Source organism: Homalodisca vitripennis, chromosome 6 (assembly GCF_021130785.1).
Source record: "Homalodisca vitripennis isolate AUS2020 chromosome 6, UT_GWSS_2.1, whole genome shotgun sequence".
Lineage (NCBI taxonomy): Eukaryota > Metazoa > Arthropoda > Insecta > Hemiptera > Cicadellidae > Homalodisca > Homalodisca vitripennis.
Window position 1 is genome coordinate 141,389,110 of NC_060212.1, and position 19,195 is coordinate 141,408,304.

The 19,195-nt window shown below is 34.0% G+C and overlaps 1 protein-coding gene across 1 annotated transcript in view; it reads right to left on the minus strand.

Annotated features, from left to right (window-relative positions):
- Positions 1-19,195, minus strand: part of LOC124364951 (pleckstrin homology-like domain family B member 1) — a 184,467-nt gene that overhangs the window by 136,998 nt on the left and 28,274 nt on the right. The window contains 2 exon segments of the mRNA XM_046820798.1: positions 1,247-1,369; positions 5,554-5,727. Coding sequence (XP_046676754.1) covers positions 1,247-1,369; positions 5,554-5,727 — 297 coding nt within the window.

Genomic DNA, 19,195 nt, shown 5'->3' on the forward strand with positions numbered 1-19,195 from the left:
AATATGACCTATGACTACTGATCTTCAAATGATCTAGCCGCAAATCTATCCAAAATGAAGCAGATTAACTTTGAAGGAATGGGGGGACAAGTTCCTGTGATTGCTTGACCATAAGTAATGAAGAGGAAACCAAGCTTCTGAGTCTAACCTTGGGCGCTAAACTAACCTGGAATCCACATATTGACAGCCTCTGCAAGAAGCTAAACACCGCCACCTGTGTAATAAAAAAGAATCAAAAGTGTAAGCAGTTGGGAAACAGCGGAAATCGCATACCATGCACTTATGGACACCCATTTGAGGTAAGGAGTCATTGTAAGGGGCAGCACTTCAGCAGCAAACCTGAAGTGAGTGCTGAAAATACAAAAATCAGCTGTGAGATCTCTAGCCAATCTGGATTCCATGGACAGCTGTAGACAAGCATTCAACCAACTAAAAATAAAGACAGTTACAGTGATATATATCCAAGAACTCATTCTACATGTGGACAAGCTTGGACTTCCCAAGGTAACACGACCACATTGCTACAATACCCAGAATGCGTCTCTGATACCGCCAGTCAGACATCGAACTGCCCTTCATGACAAGAAACCCTCAACAATGGGAGCACAACTTTACAATCAGCTCCCAGCTTCCTTCAAACAACTGACTGGAAAGGCAATGAAGAGGAAACTCGATTCGTGGTTATTGGACCATCCTATTTACACTGTTCAAGAATTCACCGAAGAGATCAGCCAGACTGAAGACTAAAACTCGATCAACCATAAATGACAATCATGTATTATTACCATGTATCATAAGTATATTCTGACGTATAACTGTTCTCAATGTTCATGTTAATAAAGAGATTCTGATTCTGATACGTAGGAGAGATAAAAAGACCAGTAAATGCAAGAATTAAAGAACATAAAGAAAATATAAAAAAAGGATTATTGGAAATACAACACATAAACTTAAGGACTTTTTCCCCAACCGGCCATGATTGACTCTGTGCATTCCAAAATAAAAACGTTCAACCAAAGAATGAATAACTGATTTTAATAACAACAAATCCTATAATTTGTACTATTAATTTAGAAGAAAGTAATAAAATTCACTTTTGGATGGTCACGAATAGATGCTGAAATACTTGTCTTCCGAACCTATGTTCTGACTTATGGTAGGCCTATTCCAAACTGGATCTTCCACAACTGTATGTGATAAAGCTACAGCAATCATATCTGAACAGAGTATCTTAGCTAAAGCTTACCTGGGTAGAAACCAATCGGAAGGACAGAGATTCGAGAGTTGGGCAGCACGCTCTTGATCATCCTGGCCTCTGCTGGGTGGTTAAAGCGCAGGTAGTTAGAGCGGCCCACACACAGCATGCAGCCTACACACAAGTGGCACTCTACACTCTAACACAGCTAACTTTACTGTCAGAAGACGTTCTGTTGTGAACTGACTGTACAACAACTGTTATTAACAACACCAACAATGCCTTGCTTATTTAATGACTTTCCAAATTATTTGTGGTGAGGTATAAACAGGAAATATATTTGTTAAATCATTTCTTGCTATAAAATCCTGATACATGCAGTGCCGAATTTGCACATTTTGAGGCCCTAGGCAAAAGTTTGTGCACTGCCCTTCTTCCCCTTGTGTTATTTAGATTTTAAAACTATGCCTAAATAATATAATTGTGATGACAGATCATTAGACTGACTTAAAATAAAACTTGTACAATGAAAAGCGTTAGTACAAAAAACTGTTAAATAAATATATAAAAAATCTAACTTTTGCTTAAAAAAAGATATAGTAATACAATTGTATGTAACTTTTTTTATGTTACAAAATATTCTAATATTATGGTTTGAATTTTCCAGTTTTGTGTACTGCTATTTATAGATAAATATGTCACACTTCTTGCAGCCTCTCTCAGCCCAGCTAAATCCGGTTAATGGGCAATCCACAATCGTCACTGGATACATGTTAAATACACCTCTTGAATAAAGTACTACGACCAATTTGTTAATACAGTAATGTCTTCTTAACTAATTTTGTAGGTGATTAGTTTTAAAAAAATGCAACTAATCCTCAATAAAATACAAAATTGTCCTTTTTATAGCAAAAATGTATATTCCTCAATTCTCCATTAGCAGTACATTAAGATAGTGTTTGAAAATTCAATTAATCAAGAATCAGTTAATCAAGACTCTAGTATACTATTAAAATTTATATTTCTTTGGAGGTTAATACGATTCCATACCTCTGAAATTATAATAAACTATACGAAAACCTTTTGAAATAAGCCTTGACTCCAATGGAAGGTTTAAAACCCATTAAATTGGATTTTCAACAGAAAAAATTAGAACGGAATTGAAAAATGTTTCACCTCATCACTCAAAAGAATTTGAAAAATAATTCATAATCTTCTTAAAGACACATTTTTTATGGAGAAACCCCACAACAATGGCCTACACTAGTTGTAATATTAATTTATTACTGTATAATCTTTGTACCCATATTCTTTGCAGTAGTTAGCTAAATTCAAGTTAAATTACAAAGTTACATTTGAGATTGACATTAATTAGGCAATGCCAGACACTAGCACTAGCCGTGGAGTTATACTTTGCTGTACATGTATAGTGTTTCACACAAGTTCACAAGTTAGCATGTAGGAGGGCAGGTAGAAGGGGAGTTATCCCCTGCTAAAAGAAAAGAGCAGGAACAACTCAGAATATTTTTAGAGAAAGGTTAGGGCTTGCAAATATTTAAAATTCAGAATAAAATCAAGACTCAAGCAAATATTAAAACTCAGACAGGGTACCAAAATATCTGCAGGTGGAAAGTACTCATTTCCCATAATTTTTTGCAGTGATATAAATTGTTGTTCGATATTATTGTCCTCTTGATAGAAGTACTGTTGGTAAAATCCAAAAGATATGAAGATCTTACATACAGTTTTTTGTTCTTTTTTCAATTAATTCCTCTTTTGTGTTTGTATGTAATTCTTAAAAGTGTACTGTGTATATACCATTCTTACACTTCAAATAAAGAAATTACAATAAACATGTACAACAAAAAGAACACTATTTTTTAAGTACAGTAATGACTTCTTTGTATCTATGTAATCCACAAAATAAAATGTTTGTTGTCATTATTTTGTAATGCTATAATATAATTTGTAAAATATAATTTTTTATTAGATGGTAAATGCAAAGGAATACACAGATAAGATTCTTTTACAATATTTATTATTTTGATTCTTGAAGTGAGATTAAATTTCACCTAGTTTTTTTACTATTATTTCTGCAAAAAGCTAACACTAACTTTTGTAATATGTCGGATGAAGATAGCCTGGCTATTGAAAGCCCTCACAGCATAAAAAGTTATTAGTATTAGATGGTGTGTTTTCAATGTAGAGATTAAATTAACAATATAAGCTTTGTGGCTGAATAAAACAATCATGTGTTATCATGATTTTTTTTTAATAAAAAAAATACATGCAATAAAAGATCAGTGTTTCAAAAACGCTACAAATTTTCTTTTCATAATTCTATAACTTTTCCTTCTGTTTGAAATACTATTGAGGAAAAAAACAAAATGAGCATAATAATTTAAATGTTATTTTTTAATACTTTTTTAGTTAGTAACTTGCAATAGGGTATTTTTACCTGTAATCTGTTTAGTTGTTTTTTTGTGGATAAAGGAAGGAATTAATGTATTAAGGTATTCTGTAGCTCTTTATTAACTTATCTTTACTAAAAACCACGAAATGTCAATTACAATCATAATGATTTTTAAAGCAATACATCTCAAACAATGTAAAGCCGCTTCATAATTCAAAACCACTGATAGTCTTATACGTTAATGACGAGCTGTGAAAAAAAAAAACATTTCATTTATATTTCATTCGTCGTTGATCAATTCTTCACAGGGTACGAATGCCTTCAATTTTGCGCCGGCAAACCGAGCACGCACTAGCGTGGAAATGGTATTATAATAAATGAAGGAGTTCAATTTAGTTATATTAACAATGTGTTTAGTTATATTTATATTTTGAATTGTTTTCGATCAGAAATTTTGCTTTGGAATAAACTATGGTAAAACTTGCCCCATTTATGGAACTTTGGAATTAATAAATTGTATCTCTGAAGTACTTATTTTTATTTATTCAAAATCATCTAACTTTGAAGCCTTTTTTTAAGAAACCCATTTACTAGTTCAACGTGCATTTTAGGTCCTGTAAAGAGGAGAAAGTGATACATTATCTTCAAATATAATAAATAAATTGCAACAAAAAACAAATTTGCCACACAAGATCAAACTGTTGAAACAATAAACAATTTTGTGAGAAGGGGTACAATTTGCATCCCATGCATACTGACAACCATTTTTCGAAAAAAATATCGCAGAACAAAATTTTATTCCGAGCGTATTTAAATATGTATGTTGTCCCCACAATGAAACGGGTGTCGCGACATGTGAAGAAGCATTACTCCTCCTACCTGTGGGACATTTATTTCGTGAATTGAAGACATAATCGAGTGATCCACGAAAGTTTTATATTAATCTCGTACATTTAAAGATAACGGGATTTTGAGGGACGTCGCAGTAATTGCGCGACCACAAAATGAAGCGAAATCCTGTCATGTGAACCGAACTGTCCGAGACCGTGAGAACCTCGTCAGAGGAAGTCGAATAATTTGTTGGTGCTGGTTAGCAAAAAGGACTTTAGGGGAACAATTTTCAATGCGGAGAAAATTGACTGTGTATATTTGCCAATAGTGAATCTGGAGATAAGGCGTAGACAGATGCTCAAGGTGATCAGGATTTTTAGGATTAATACATAGTTTTTGGCTTTTTTCCCAACTAAAACTTGGTGGCAAAGCCGTCAATTGAAAATTTCTAGGTGTAATCTAGCTACTAGACTCCTTGTCATTATCTTGTTCCGAATTTTATTTCGAGTGAGGGTATATTAAGTTTGTAGTATACATGCATGATCAACACTGTAAGAATTGTATAGATTATATATATTGTATATGATTGCATTAGATATATTATTGTATTACATATATTGTATATATATATATATATGATATATATTGTATTGTATTGTATAGATTGTTAGGCTGTATTATTACAACAAATCCATACATTACCAAACACAAATTAAAATTAAAAGCAGTTCAATATTGTTAGTAGATTACCAAAATTTGAGGGTTGATTATTTTTAATATATACCCTACCCCCTATCCCCCCCCCAAACGTCGTTTCTCTGCAGCTGGCTCTAAAGTCACTTTGAGCCTTGCATAACTTTTAATCTTCTATGTGATCTCGATCGGATGGTCCTAAACTGCTTTCTCTATGGTGATTTTATATTGTAAAGGTTAAGTCGTATAGGTAAAGTCTATCCTGTTTTGGGATTCAGGATAAAATTCGAGTCAGTTTACCGCTATTTCCAAAACAGTCCCAACCGCGTACTGTGTCCCTGATACTACTCCAGTCAATATCCACGCATCATTAACAACACCAAAGGAAAGATTTCAACCAGAAATGCAAAGGTTTGCTTACCCTGCGTCAACCTCGTGGGGTGGTTGACCCTCATATTATCCACGGAGGTCATGTCACTGACGGGCACCAGGGTCACGAGCCCCCCGTGGTTGTCTATGTGGCAGTGCACGGGCTCCACCCCCGTCCCTTGCACCGCTATGTCCGCTCCTGGGCTCGATCCTATTGTTGTCCTCCCTGCAACAAAAAAACCCATGATGATCCATTTTGTCGTAGAAAATGCCATTGAGTTAATTAATACAAGCAGTGACGTACACTAGAAGTAATATATCGTTGTAATGGATCTAATGGTACAACGATGGCCACAAAAGAAATATAAATAAAAACAGTAGGGAACCAAAACAAGCTATTAAGTGGAAGAATACAAAAAATACACTCCAAGCATATTGCTTCTTTTAACAAAAAAAATTAAGCAACCAAACAAAGCTTGTAGTACAATCCTTTTGACCATCTATGGTTATGCAGATGTAAATCTTTAGGACTAGAGAAGGAATCTACAAAGAATTTGGTAGTAGTATTGTGTAAATTTAAGTGAAAATGAACTTACATCAGAGTTACAGACATTTTATAACCCTGAAAACACGTTGTGATTTCAAATCATAAATAATGAAATTGTCAAAAGTTTAAAACATTGAAAGGTTTTAGAGCTATGTTCAACCCATGGATGGCAGTATACTGCAGTACGACCATTGCAGTAATTCTGTTGATCTTCCCATAATTGATAATGTAGTCCACACTCTAGAAAAAGCCTAGACATTGTAGTGGCGCAGTGTAGTGTATAAGGCGATTGTCGCGAAAAGCCGAATCAAGCAACGTTGAGCATATATGCTGCTTGGATAGGCGACCGCTGATCGATCCTGCCCTTGCAAGGAGCCTACCTGACCGGCTGGGGGTGGTTCGGAAGATACCTTTCAGCCAATGGTCCCCAGATTAAGTGTTTACAGGGGGCTTCTTAGCCCTACCTTCTCCTGGTAAAATAAGACATTCTTTACTGTTTTTACTTTTTAGATATCTTTACTGATCAAGTTATACAACAGGTCTTGTAGAGACAAGAGCAAGAGAAGTGTGGACGAGGAAACCTGGACAATCTTATAGTAACTATTGCTAAAGATTATAAAACTTATATAAAGTTGTATCTATCAAAAACGTGGAGGTTTAGTAGAAGACTGTAAAATTCACAAGCACAAGCATACGGGATCTTTTTGATACTACTTTGCATTTTTATTATATTCTGATAAAATGAGCAGATAAATATAATATAATTAATTACTTTTTTACCTATTAATATATCGTTGTTTCTTTAGCATTTTTCGATAAACTCTGATTAAACAATGCTAGGGCTTAAAAAACATAAACATGAAAAAGTGTGAAATTTTTTCAAGTTATGTTACCCGTACAATAATTGTTTTATTAATTTTTTTCGCATTATAAAAATTAGAAATTACAACCTGAATACAGTGTTTACCTAACCCTAAGATGGTACCCTAAGGGAAATTGGATGATACTATCTCACCTAATCTAAATTGTGCAACTTTAGGAACATCTTCTCAGGAACTTTATAAGATACCGAACATTTTTAGATTTATGTTTCTTATTTAAATAGTAACAAAATAAACTCAAGACCAAAATACCGAAATAAAAAATGACAATATTTTATTAAAAAAACTAATTTTTACTGTGTGTAAACATTAACATTTACATTTAGATTTTATTAATGTAAATGTAAAATTTAAAAAAATATTTAAAGCTACGTAAAATGTTATGTACAAAGTACATTAAAATTGCTTAGTTCGTTTTAAAGAGCAATTAAGGAACAATTTTCTTTAGCAGTAGTCTTTTCTAGTTACTGAGAAAAACGTTCTAAGTGTTAAAAACTATTTTTCAGGAATCGCATTTAAAGATAAAAGACGGGGTATGGTGCTTACTGAACTAACCTTATAACACATTTGGTGAAACGCTTTGCTTGTATGCCTTTAAAATAAAAACTACTCATAAGAATTTAATAAGCTTGTTATTATTTTAAAGCTAAAGGTGTATGGAACAAACAAATAACAAACTAAAAGTTGAATTTTTACTCCAACAACCATCCGACTTCCCTTAAAGGAAGCGGCTCGGTAAAAAGTGTATGCTGTTTGGGAAGTAAATCTAATCAAGATTTACTCCACATTAACGATATCAATCGTAAAACTTCACAAAATTGCAATTATAGTGACAAATCCTTCAATGAGTAAGTTTCCACAACCGTTTCCGAACTTTGTTGACTCACGCCGACAAAGCCGGTGACATCAAAGAGAAGGCAGACTGTCCCTGGCAACATTAGCACCCAGGGCCTGTAGTAGTAGGCCGTAACCGCGGTTTTGGCACATCCCGGCCTAGACAATACCCGTGGGCGCGGTGACGTCAGATCATGTTGTTGCGAAATCCAACGCTCCAAGACAATTTCTCCGATCTGTTTTTCTTTAGACAATCTTTGTGGGCGAGTCTGCTTGTGTTGCTTAGTGTTCGTTTCGCTTACTTCAAGTTTCAAAATTACTGCGCAATTATGTCCTTACTGGACTTGAAATCTACTGCTGTGCGTTTCTAAAATTAAATTTTCTTACATTCTGCGTTCTAAAAAAAAACATAAAAACAAGTAAAAGCATAATAAAAAGTGATTGAAGTTCCTAAACACTTCGCATCTACTATAAAAATGTTTATTTTTTTCTATAACGACAACGCGATAAATAATCTAATAATTGACTGAAATCCCAGCTCAAATAACGTTAATATTAATTATATTCATATTACTTTTATAAAGTCCGAAAAAACGTCGTAAACCATCCTGCCTCCTGAAGACCCCACTTCCCACTCAATCACGGCCAAGATATACAAAAAATCCTGGCAATATTCCATAAGAGATCCTCAGAGACTTCCAGCCCATTTTGCAGATCATTGAGAAAAATGTTTCTTACTTATTTTCAAGCAATTTTCATAATCTTTTTTCTTGTTAATAGAAGGTATGAAATACTGTACACTAAATTAAAATTAGACACTGGCGTCCTATTCTATGACAAACGAGAAAACATTCAATTATATAAAAAATCAAACATAATTAAAAAATACTTTACCAAATGATACTATTTTAATAATGTTCTGAGTGTTTCTTTAAGAGAAGTATATAAAAATAAATAATGTATCGAAATTTTTACAAATTTCTATGCATCAGGTTTTTTTCACAAATTACATGCTTATTCAGCATAACAAGTAACATTCAAACTAATTAGGCCTAACTTTAGTCTTTGTAATCTGTAATCCTTATAGCATAAATAGCTTTTATTTTAAATAATAACAAACAAAAAATGCGAGCCATTGAATATGAATTCGTCTTCAGAACGCAAAAACCCAGAACGCAATTTTATGTTATAAAATTAATCAGATATCTACTCTATTCCTTCATGGTTAATCTGCTATATGGAACTTTAACCTATTTTACGGTTAACCTATTGTAACATATAACGATGGAAAATGTCCGAGATCCTTTTATTCATCAAAACTTTCATCGTCAATAACAAACTTTAAGCATAGAGTTAATCTGCTGTTGTTCACTTTGTATTAACTGTCTGCAGGAACACATAACTCTTGCACAATACAACTGCAAGTTAACTAAATCGGAGAAGCCATTAAAACGCTCGCTCTAGTTACACGATAGCAGCATTACCGTAAACGATACCGGGCTGAGATGAGTTACGGGGCACAGTGTATCGTGAGAACATCACGGGTAGTGTTTCTCACTTTCTCCTAGAGATCGTTCCCGTAGCCCCGCGGCTAATATTTACTTAGCGCCAATTTACTGGACCATCCCGGTGCTTCATTAACCTGTAATAGCGCCTCCATCTGGCCGTAAATGTTTCCTTCCGCCACAACTCCTGATCCTTGCCAGCGCAGAGTTCGCTAAGAGCACAAAACAGTACCAGAGAGAGTGTCCGGGTGGCCGGCTGGTTAGCGTCAGTGACTACAAAGCGAGGGGTTCGTGGTTCGAATTTGTAAGCAAGCAACAAATTTCATTCCTCACTAGATGCCGCATTAAAGAGTAAAAATTTCTTAATCTAGTACACATTCCATAGACGTAATACAGTAGAAGCACAGATCCGAGTTCCTCACACCACTCTAGATTTAAGTAACATTGTAAACACTAATCTGAAAACAACACTGGCATTTTTTTAAGATATGTATGTTTTATGAATATTTGAGTATGTTTTATGAACATGTGAGTATGTTTTATGAACATGTGAGTATGTTTTATGAACATTTGAGTATGTTTTGTGAACATGTGAGTACGTTTCATGAATATGTGAGTACGTTTCATGAACATGAGAGTATGCAACGGTATATTTATGAACAATAGCAACAGACGTAATACAGTAGAAGCACAAATTCGAGTTCCTCACACCACTCTAGATTTAAGTAACATTGTAAACACTAATCTGAAAACAATACTGGCATTTTTTTAAGACATGTATGTTTTATGAATATTTGAGTAGGAACATATGTTTTATGAACATTTGAGTGTGTTTTATGAACATTTGAGTACGTTTTATGAACATGTGAGTATGTTTCATGAACATGTGGGTACGTTTCATGAACATGTGGGTACGTTTCATGAACATGTGGGTACGTTTCATAAACATGAGAGTATGCAATGGTATATTAATTTATGAAGAATAGCAACAGACGTAATACAGTAGAAGCACAAATTCGAGTTCCTCACACCACTCTAGATTTAAGTAACATTGTAAACACTAATCTGAAAACAATACTGGCATTTTTTTAAAGATATGTATGTTTTATGAATATTTGAGTAGGTACATATGTTTTATGAACATGTGAGTATGTTTTATGAACATGTGGGTATGTTTTATGAACATGTGGGTATGTTTTATGAACATTTGAGTATGTTTTGTGAACATGTGAGTACGTTTCATGTACATGAGAGTATGCAATGGTAAATTTATGAACAATAGCAACAAATAACGAATTAGTGAAGCCGCGATCGCTGACTGCCTGCCACAGTGTAATGTCTGTTTGGATCAAACTTTTTTATCTTTCCTATAATCTATTTACACGAGTACATTTTATATTGTAATTTTTTATTTATTTTTTATTCAGTTAGAGATAAAATGACTCAAATATTAATTAAGTGTTAAAACTTAATACAATTTTACTGAACCCATATTGTACGTAGATTCCCTAATGCATGCAAAACGGCCCCCCTCCTCATGTGCAGCTCTAAATTTGTATGACTCAGGGGCGCCCGCAAGGTCGAAGCTTAGTAAACAGTCCCATATTCGTACATTACTAGAAAATATGTTTATTTTCTAAACAAAAACGTTAGAGAACATTATCACATTTTCAATTTTTTTTAATCATATATCGTGATAACATGTTATATTTTTTGTAGTTTTCCAAGTTGTTGGCAAGACCACCAGCGTTACAAACATACAGCAATACGATTAATGTTACTGATAAAAGGTTTTGATAACATTTCATGGGAGTTTAAAGGTTCGTAACTTTATACTTAGAATATAAAATTAAAATCTCATAATAATTATCTTTAACTACAAAAATATGTGATACAAACAGAATTTAAAGAAAGGATTTAATTTCATCATTGCTCACAATATAAAAACGTGAACACAACCGTTTACATTCATGTCGATCTGAAATAGGTAACCATAAATAAACATTGACCTTCAGTATTTTGCATTCAATCTCAATCAGTACAAATTGTGACATTTGGAAATTGAAACTAACCAGGAGCAGAATTCTCACTAAGTAAAAACAACAAAATATTTCATTATCATAATTGCAAAAAAATGTAGCACACACAATAAACACTCATTCTTTGTCAAATAACAAAGATTTCTTTTATAATTAGATGTATCAATAGAGAGATAAGTAAGTGAGTAGGGAGTATTTTACCCGATTTTAAGAATCTGGCCGAGGTAATCCTTGTGGTTATTACAGTTCCGGTTATATTTAGCAAAAATAAAGCGATGTGTACTGGTATGATGTTTACCATCGTTATGGCTCACGTCCAGAAATCTCTATTCATTACGTCAGAACTGTCCAATCTTTGTGATGGTTGTGTACAAAACAACATTCTATCCTAATACTTTGGAGCTTCAAAACCTTACAAGAGTAAACTATGTTATACCCGTGATTATGAAACCAGAATGTTATACACTGTAGGTTAATTAAGGCTAGAATAACAGTGTACAAGGGTTACAATAGGAAATTCCCGTACAGTAAAATAGTTTCTTATATTTAGTCACATATTCCATCTCACGAAAATATTGTGAATGGTAATTTTTTTTACGTTGAAAATTCGCAAAATTTATAAAACTCACATACAATGTATGTTTAGTTAAATATTTACTATTATGTTATACATTGTCGAAATAGAATAAACTGGGTAGAAAGTTAGAACTACTTTCTATATATTGTATGAAAAATTGTTAAATCGTTATATGAAACATAAATTTACTCTTAATATAATTTAACCGTTTGTGCTTGAAGTTATATTTTATTTGATTATAATAAATGTAGCGACAAACATCATGTTATATAAATATATGTTTATAAAATAAAATCCTCTTTTTGCAAATTCTTTCTACGTGTAGATACTAAATTCATATGAATTTTTTTTTATAATCAAACCAGGAGCAACATTTAGACTACACCAGTTGTAACCTGCCCGCGTAAACAAAATCATTCCGAAAAGCTTGAGTACGAGAGGGGAATGCAAGAAAGACACAGAATTTTTCCAATTAAATAAATTTATTCAACAATTCTTTGTATATATAAATAATCTTAATATATAATAGAGCGGCCCAAAATTATAAATTCGATCACAATTCAAATAAGACCACAAATGTAAACCCTGCAACAAACCTCGGTGGTATCTAAAAAATTATTCAACAGCTCGTCAATTCAAAACAAATGTTTACAGAAGAGTTATCGTACAATTCAAAAGATGGGTTCTACTTCAAAAATGTTATTTATCATCTTTCATGTAAGATTTACCAAAAAAATACATAGAGCAAGCTTCAAATTAATTGAGGCTAAGAATGACTGGCAATCGTTTTGACATAAAACATAATGATTTAAAAATCATTTGTTAAACACTATTATGGGGCATAAAGAAAATGTTAAAAACTGTTACAAATTGATAACAATAAGACAAGTAAACTACGACGATGAAGAAAACTATTGCTGTCATTATTATTATCTATTATTGTTGTAGGTAGTAATTAAAAAAACACACAAAATTACCTACCACTAAAATGACTCACCAACTAATTTTAAAATCAAGACAACCATATAGCCTCAATGAAAGATGTAATTATTGACCGTCATCTGCTGTTATCAAATGAAAATCAAATTATTTATCATCATTATAAGTTTTGTACTTTGATGTTAAGAAGTCTTTTATTTTTTTAAATATTATTACTTGAAAAAGGTGTTAATTTCACCGGAATATAATTAAATGTAATGTATGATAAAACATTTAAGGTATAGTCCAACAATAATATAACGCAAAATAATAATAGTAAAAATGCGTGGAAATTTAAAGCTGCATACTTCAATATTCATTAGACATTTATATTTTTATAGTACAAAATTAATATGTTACAAATACAACCAACAGCATCGTATTGCTTAAAAGAATTAAATTTCAAATTTTGTAATTAACAATGAAATAAAAGTTTTGTTTTGAATTTTGAAGCTACATATACTATGTGAATGACAGTTTTCAAAAACGCTATAAATAAAACATAAGTGCAGCTCCAATTCAACTTTAGAAACATAAAAATCATATGTGCATAAGTTGCATGTTTACAAAAGAATACTAGGCCCTAACAGTTAAGTAAAAGTAAAAAAATTAAAATTCCAATATTTACGTGTTTTTTCCGAATTTTCGTATTCTCTCCTTTACTTGAGGAGATGAATGTCACCGTGGATGTCTCGGTGATTATCTTTATCCCCTAGGAGAAATCAAGGCACTTTTGATCATTGCAATTTTGACGTAAGGACGCATCCTCCCAGATTGCCTATCGCTATCGTATCACACACCCAAAACTCGAGGTCAAGACTGACCAAACGTCGATAGTGAGGTCGCCGACCTCGGTTTACAAACAACCTCGGTGCCAGACGTTGTATACAGACCTGTGTTTACACGAGGCGGTCGCCCTGTAAAGAACAGCTCGATATTTGTCTTTAATACCTCCCTCCCCCCTCCCCCCCCACCATCAATAAACTCTTGGTAAGTAAACAAGTAGTGACAGAGATTCGATTTGTTTGATTGGGGTTTCAAATAGTTTCAACGAGTCGCTTGTTCATCGATGAGTGACAATTTTTAATCACATTTCAATTTCATTGCTCCCACAATCTCATCGTTGAGTTCAAAAACCCTATAATGAATAACCACGAGTACAACTAGGCCTAATCTGGTAGAAGCATGTCAATGAGCTGTTTATTAACTCTTCAACTATCACTGATTATACGGTAAATGCTGACACTTTGAATTGCCATTCATGCTTACTCCTGGAATGATTAATAAAATGGCGCATACGATCCTAAATACAGAATAGTCTAAGTACAACTAGACTCTTTGGCCTCTGGTCACTCGTAGGTGGTTGGTCAACGAATGCAGACGCATTGTGACCTGTATTCTGTAGTTCTGTTTTCATAATTAGTGTTGTGTTTAGTTTTGTATTAAGTACATGTTTTAGAGTTAGTGAAGTTGACACACAACATGGTGGTTGTGATTCCTGACTTAGGCGTGTCACAACGCTCTGGTATGATTTGTTTATTTTAACCTAGTTTGTACTTATGTCTTAGATTAGTTATTTACCTGAAGAAGAGATCAGATTAAAGATCTCGAAACGTGGTGTTACTGATTTTTGTGTTTCACTAGCTGATGGCAAAGGTCCGGAAAATCCTGTTTCCTTCACAACCCTTCCATCGTCAAAGATAAACTTAAAATAAAGAAGTAAGTACAACTATTGGTTAAATTGTGCGAAAGACTTTTTGGTTTTCTAGTTTGGTATGAATGAAAAACGTCCTATTCACCCCACCAATTGATCACTCGTATACGTCTTCTTTGTACTTCCTTTGTTTCAGCAGATGTTTTAGTTCTAATATTCTAAACGAATCCAAATTACCACTTGAAGAAGGACAAATGTTAATTTTTATCCTAGAACAATAAGGGGTAATGATCAATAACCTTACCGAGAAATACCTAATGTAGTTACGATAATTTTCTTACACTTTACTACAGTTATCAATGTATTTAAAAAGAAAACTATTTTTTCGTTAACATCTGGCATTTAAAATTACTTGATGCAGAGAATGTATATAACTGTATAAAACGTATATACTACAATGATTCTCTCAAACCAACATGGGCGTATACACGGAGAGGGGCTTATAAAGCCCAAGCCACCCCCTCCCCCCAATTATGAAATACAAACAGTAATCGACAATTTTCTGGGGGAAGATTGTTTAGTCCCTGCTTTGCAGGGTATCTTATACCTCCCAAACCAACCAGTGTATCGGCCCCTCTGGAATAATTCCTTATATACGTAACTGCTCTTCAATATTGGTTCATCTAAAGCAAACATTTCATCAATGAATGCACTCATTGACGTACACTTCAGTTTAATATCACCGCTTTCGAACTTCCCTGTCAACAAAAGCACAACAACGGACAGAAGCGAGCAAGGGACGAGCCAGTTGTGTGGGTTGGCATTTATATTTAACACAATATCTGGTACCCTCGCCAGCTCTCAAGTCCAGCTCTGTCCACACTAAATCATGTAACTGCCGTCCCTCGGGTGTTCTGACAGTGACTCACGATCTCAACACGTCATGGTACGTTAGAAATTTATATTCGGGACGATTTGTGTAGCCCATGGAAAATTGCAAACGTGGTTATACACACTGTCAGAACATCGAGTGCCCTTGAAGAAGAGGGTTTGTTATTCTCGACAGCTAAGGTTTCATAACTTCCATTACAAAGAGTTCTTATGTTTTGTACGTATCTGACTGAGTCACATGGTGATCGCCTTTGTCACTTCCTTAAATAATACCAAAATAAATTTAATTTATTTTGCAGAGTACAACAATTCTTAAAGCACCATCCACCACATTGCCAAGAATTTTGTACAGCACCTCTAAGAGAGTTCTTATAATAGTATCTTATTGGATCCATTTAATAAATTTATAAGAAATGTTATTTTTTTGTTTTTATCATCACTCACTCAGTATTATGCATATTTTTAAACGGCTCATCACCATTACTAATCCAAGCTAATCTTCAACAATTTTATCTTCAGCTAGCATTTTATCAGAATCCTGATAGGATCTAGCATTGTCATCCAGAAAGCTGCCATCCGCTCCTTCTGGAAAATCTTCAAAGACCATGCATGTTGGTGGATGAAACTAACAGTATAAGTTGGCCTTCACTAAGAAACATCCAAATAACTACGGTTATACACGGCCGTACATTTTACTTCAACTTTAAATGTCGCATAATCGATTTATGGTAAATTAGAGCCGAGTGGGCTGTAAAGAATCCCCGGCTTGACAAGAAAAACCAGAGAGAGCAGTTACGCTCCTTGGAAGCAAACTTTGCCTTCGTGTTTTACTGAATCCAATCACCTCTGAAACGATTTCTTTGGCGTGCGATCGAAGAACTACAATCACTACTTGTTATTCAATATTATGTGCAATCAACGACGGAGCTTACGGTCCTCGTGTCGGAGATCTTTCAATCGTTTGCCCACCTTCACAGTTTGCGTTGGATATTTCTGTATTCAAATCAAGCTTCAAGTGTGTAAATATAGCCTACATCCTTAAGACAAATACTATGGTAGGTGTCAAATATATCACCTGCAGAAATGACAACGCCGACGCTCCCAGCGATAGGTGCTAATCAGTTCGGCCTACGAGGCAATTATTCGGGCGCAGTGAAGCGCCAGTTTAGGCGAACACCGAGCCGGCGAATTGTTACGGATTAATCGTGCTAAAGCAGCGGTTAAAGCGGTGCCAAGAACGTTCTGCGTGGGCAAACGGCGGGAGTGGCCGTGCGGTCTGGAGAAAGCTACCAACAGTGGTTCCGCGCCCCGTAAAGAACAAGTTTGATTTTTAAATACCTTATTTATGAATTGCGAAAACCGAGCATCAGGTGTGGTCTGCGGATAAAGACGAAACCCACCTGCATAAAGTAAGTTACATAACAGTCTCAGAAAATTTAAAGAGAAGCGAAAGTTTGCTCGACTTGGACCAGGTTTGTTTCGACCCACATACTACAGATTGATGGACTCCTTTGATTTTGATCTATCTAATCGGCGTCACATATTCCTGCTTCGCATCGTAGATTGTTCAAACGACGCCGCCCAGATCGCTTGCTGATGTTATCAGCAACAGTAATGGCATCGACTGTGCGATGTACATTGTTGACTACCTAGCACTCAGCGGCTTTGCTTCATACAACCTTTGAGCGCAGAGAAAAACTTTTCTAAGCAGCGAAACGATTGCATTTTCAAAATCTATCTATGATTTTTATCTTTCTTTTCAGCGAGTTTCAGAGTTCTAAAGAAATCTTGAGTGACCAGTATCGTATCACCGATTTGAGTTTGGGGGGAGGGCAACTCACTCATTAATTCATATTTAATGGAAAGGGAGAATGGATCGATCCAGAATTTTAAATATTGTGTATTAAAAAAACACAGGATATGTGGACAATGTGGACTAAAACTTGGAGAAATGGGTAAAATCATTTTATTACTGAAACCCCCCCCCCATAAAACAGCTTTTTATACCACTATACGCCCCTGTCACCCACTTAATGAAGTACTGTGTCTACGTTACTTTGATCAGATGAATTATGTAAACCACCGAATATCTTTATTTTCCCTATTTTTATAGGAGTGGCGGTTGTCTGTGGGAATGATTTCTAATGTGTTCTCACAATAAATTTGGGTTTCTGCAAGCTTGTTTCATTTTATACCAAACCAATCATAAGTTTATTATCTATACCTATATATTAAAAAAAAAACAGCGGCACTTTGAAACTAATTGAGTTTTTAATTGGTTACATAGGAAAACAGTTGACTGTAATGAAAACTCCTAAGCAAGATCTTAACCTTGTAGGCAATGAAAAATGTTATATCAAAAGTGATATGATATATAATTTTATTCCTACAGGTTTCTATAGTATCCGTAAACAATTTAATAATGCAAAGATACCAGTTTATAAAGTAGTAATTAAGATAGAAAGATAGAAATTCTTTACTTTGCTGCAATACAATTTAGTACAATAAATACACATTTACAACTCTACATGAATATGCATTTTACACCCTTAAACATGTACAAAAATAAATAACTATATTATAGCCTACTTAAAGATAATTTTTAATCGATTCTTAGAGATGCTATTATACATGTTAGACGCCCGAAACAACCGAAACACCCCCCGCAAAAACCATTCCATAATAAAAACGGCATGACATAAAGAAATAAATATATTATAAAACTATCAACATATTTTACCATCAAGAAACTTTGACTTATTACAAACAGTCCCTCGCAAAGGGCGCCCCAGTCACCCCAAACATCCAAAATACAATATACCTATATTTAAATTTAAATAATAGTTGTACATTGACTACATTAATTGAACAAACTATGATAAAAACACTCAAGTTTTCCAACATCGGTTGTAAATGATTATTCATTATGTTTTTAATCAAATATACTATAAATTATAGTTTCCAAGTGTAATGAATACATGCGTGAGACCACGTGTTACAAATAAACCTATCTCTGAGTCCCATTATAGAGTATATTAGTTTTGGATTCGAAAAAGTAAAAGTAAATGGTAAAGTTAATAGCATTTTAGGTAAAGTTTCTACGCTAATCTCTTATTGGACAGGTTGCGAATTTAATATTCCCTTAGTTAAAAGGAGCCAAGATATTTTTAGTTCTCTGTATACCAAATTGTTTAGTGCAACTGTGTAGTCTCTATTTCAGTTTCAGTGTTAGTTCTTGGTTTCCTTTCCTAAAAATTCCAAAATTAGTTTATAAATATATATTCTAACTGTTAACTTGAGAAAATCTCTGAACTATACCATAGCACAGCAACTGAAGGATATCACAGCTGATTTCGTATGAGCCAAGCATCTTCTGCGGTCAGCTGATTAACAGCTGTTTCCAGTTCATGACATCAGTTTTGGTAATCAGCTGATGCAGAGCGGATGTCATGTTTGACACAACGAACTATACTACGTTTGACATCAGTGAACACTGGCGTCAAATCAGTAGTACGATTGATATTTTAGTCGGTTTCAATCAACTACTTTTATTTTGTCGATAGAGACCAGGCACTGCGCGTATGAGAGTTAAATTTTACATATGTCTGTTTGTAATAATGTAGTTCAAGAATAAACTGACTTTTTATTAAACACGACGTTTAAGTATGACTGCGTTTGACCAATGTTTTGTCAATCTATGTGAACATAAAATGTAGACTGGTTTTTTTTGGACCATATAATATAATTTATTACCTTCTACTGCAATAAAATTCTGGTATGGTTTGTTT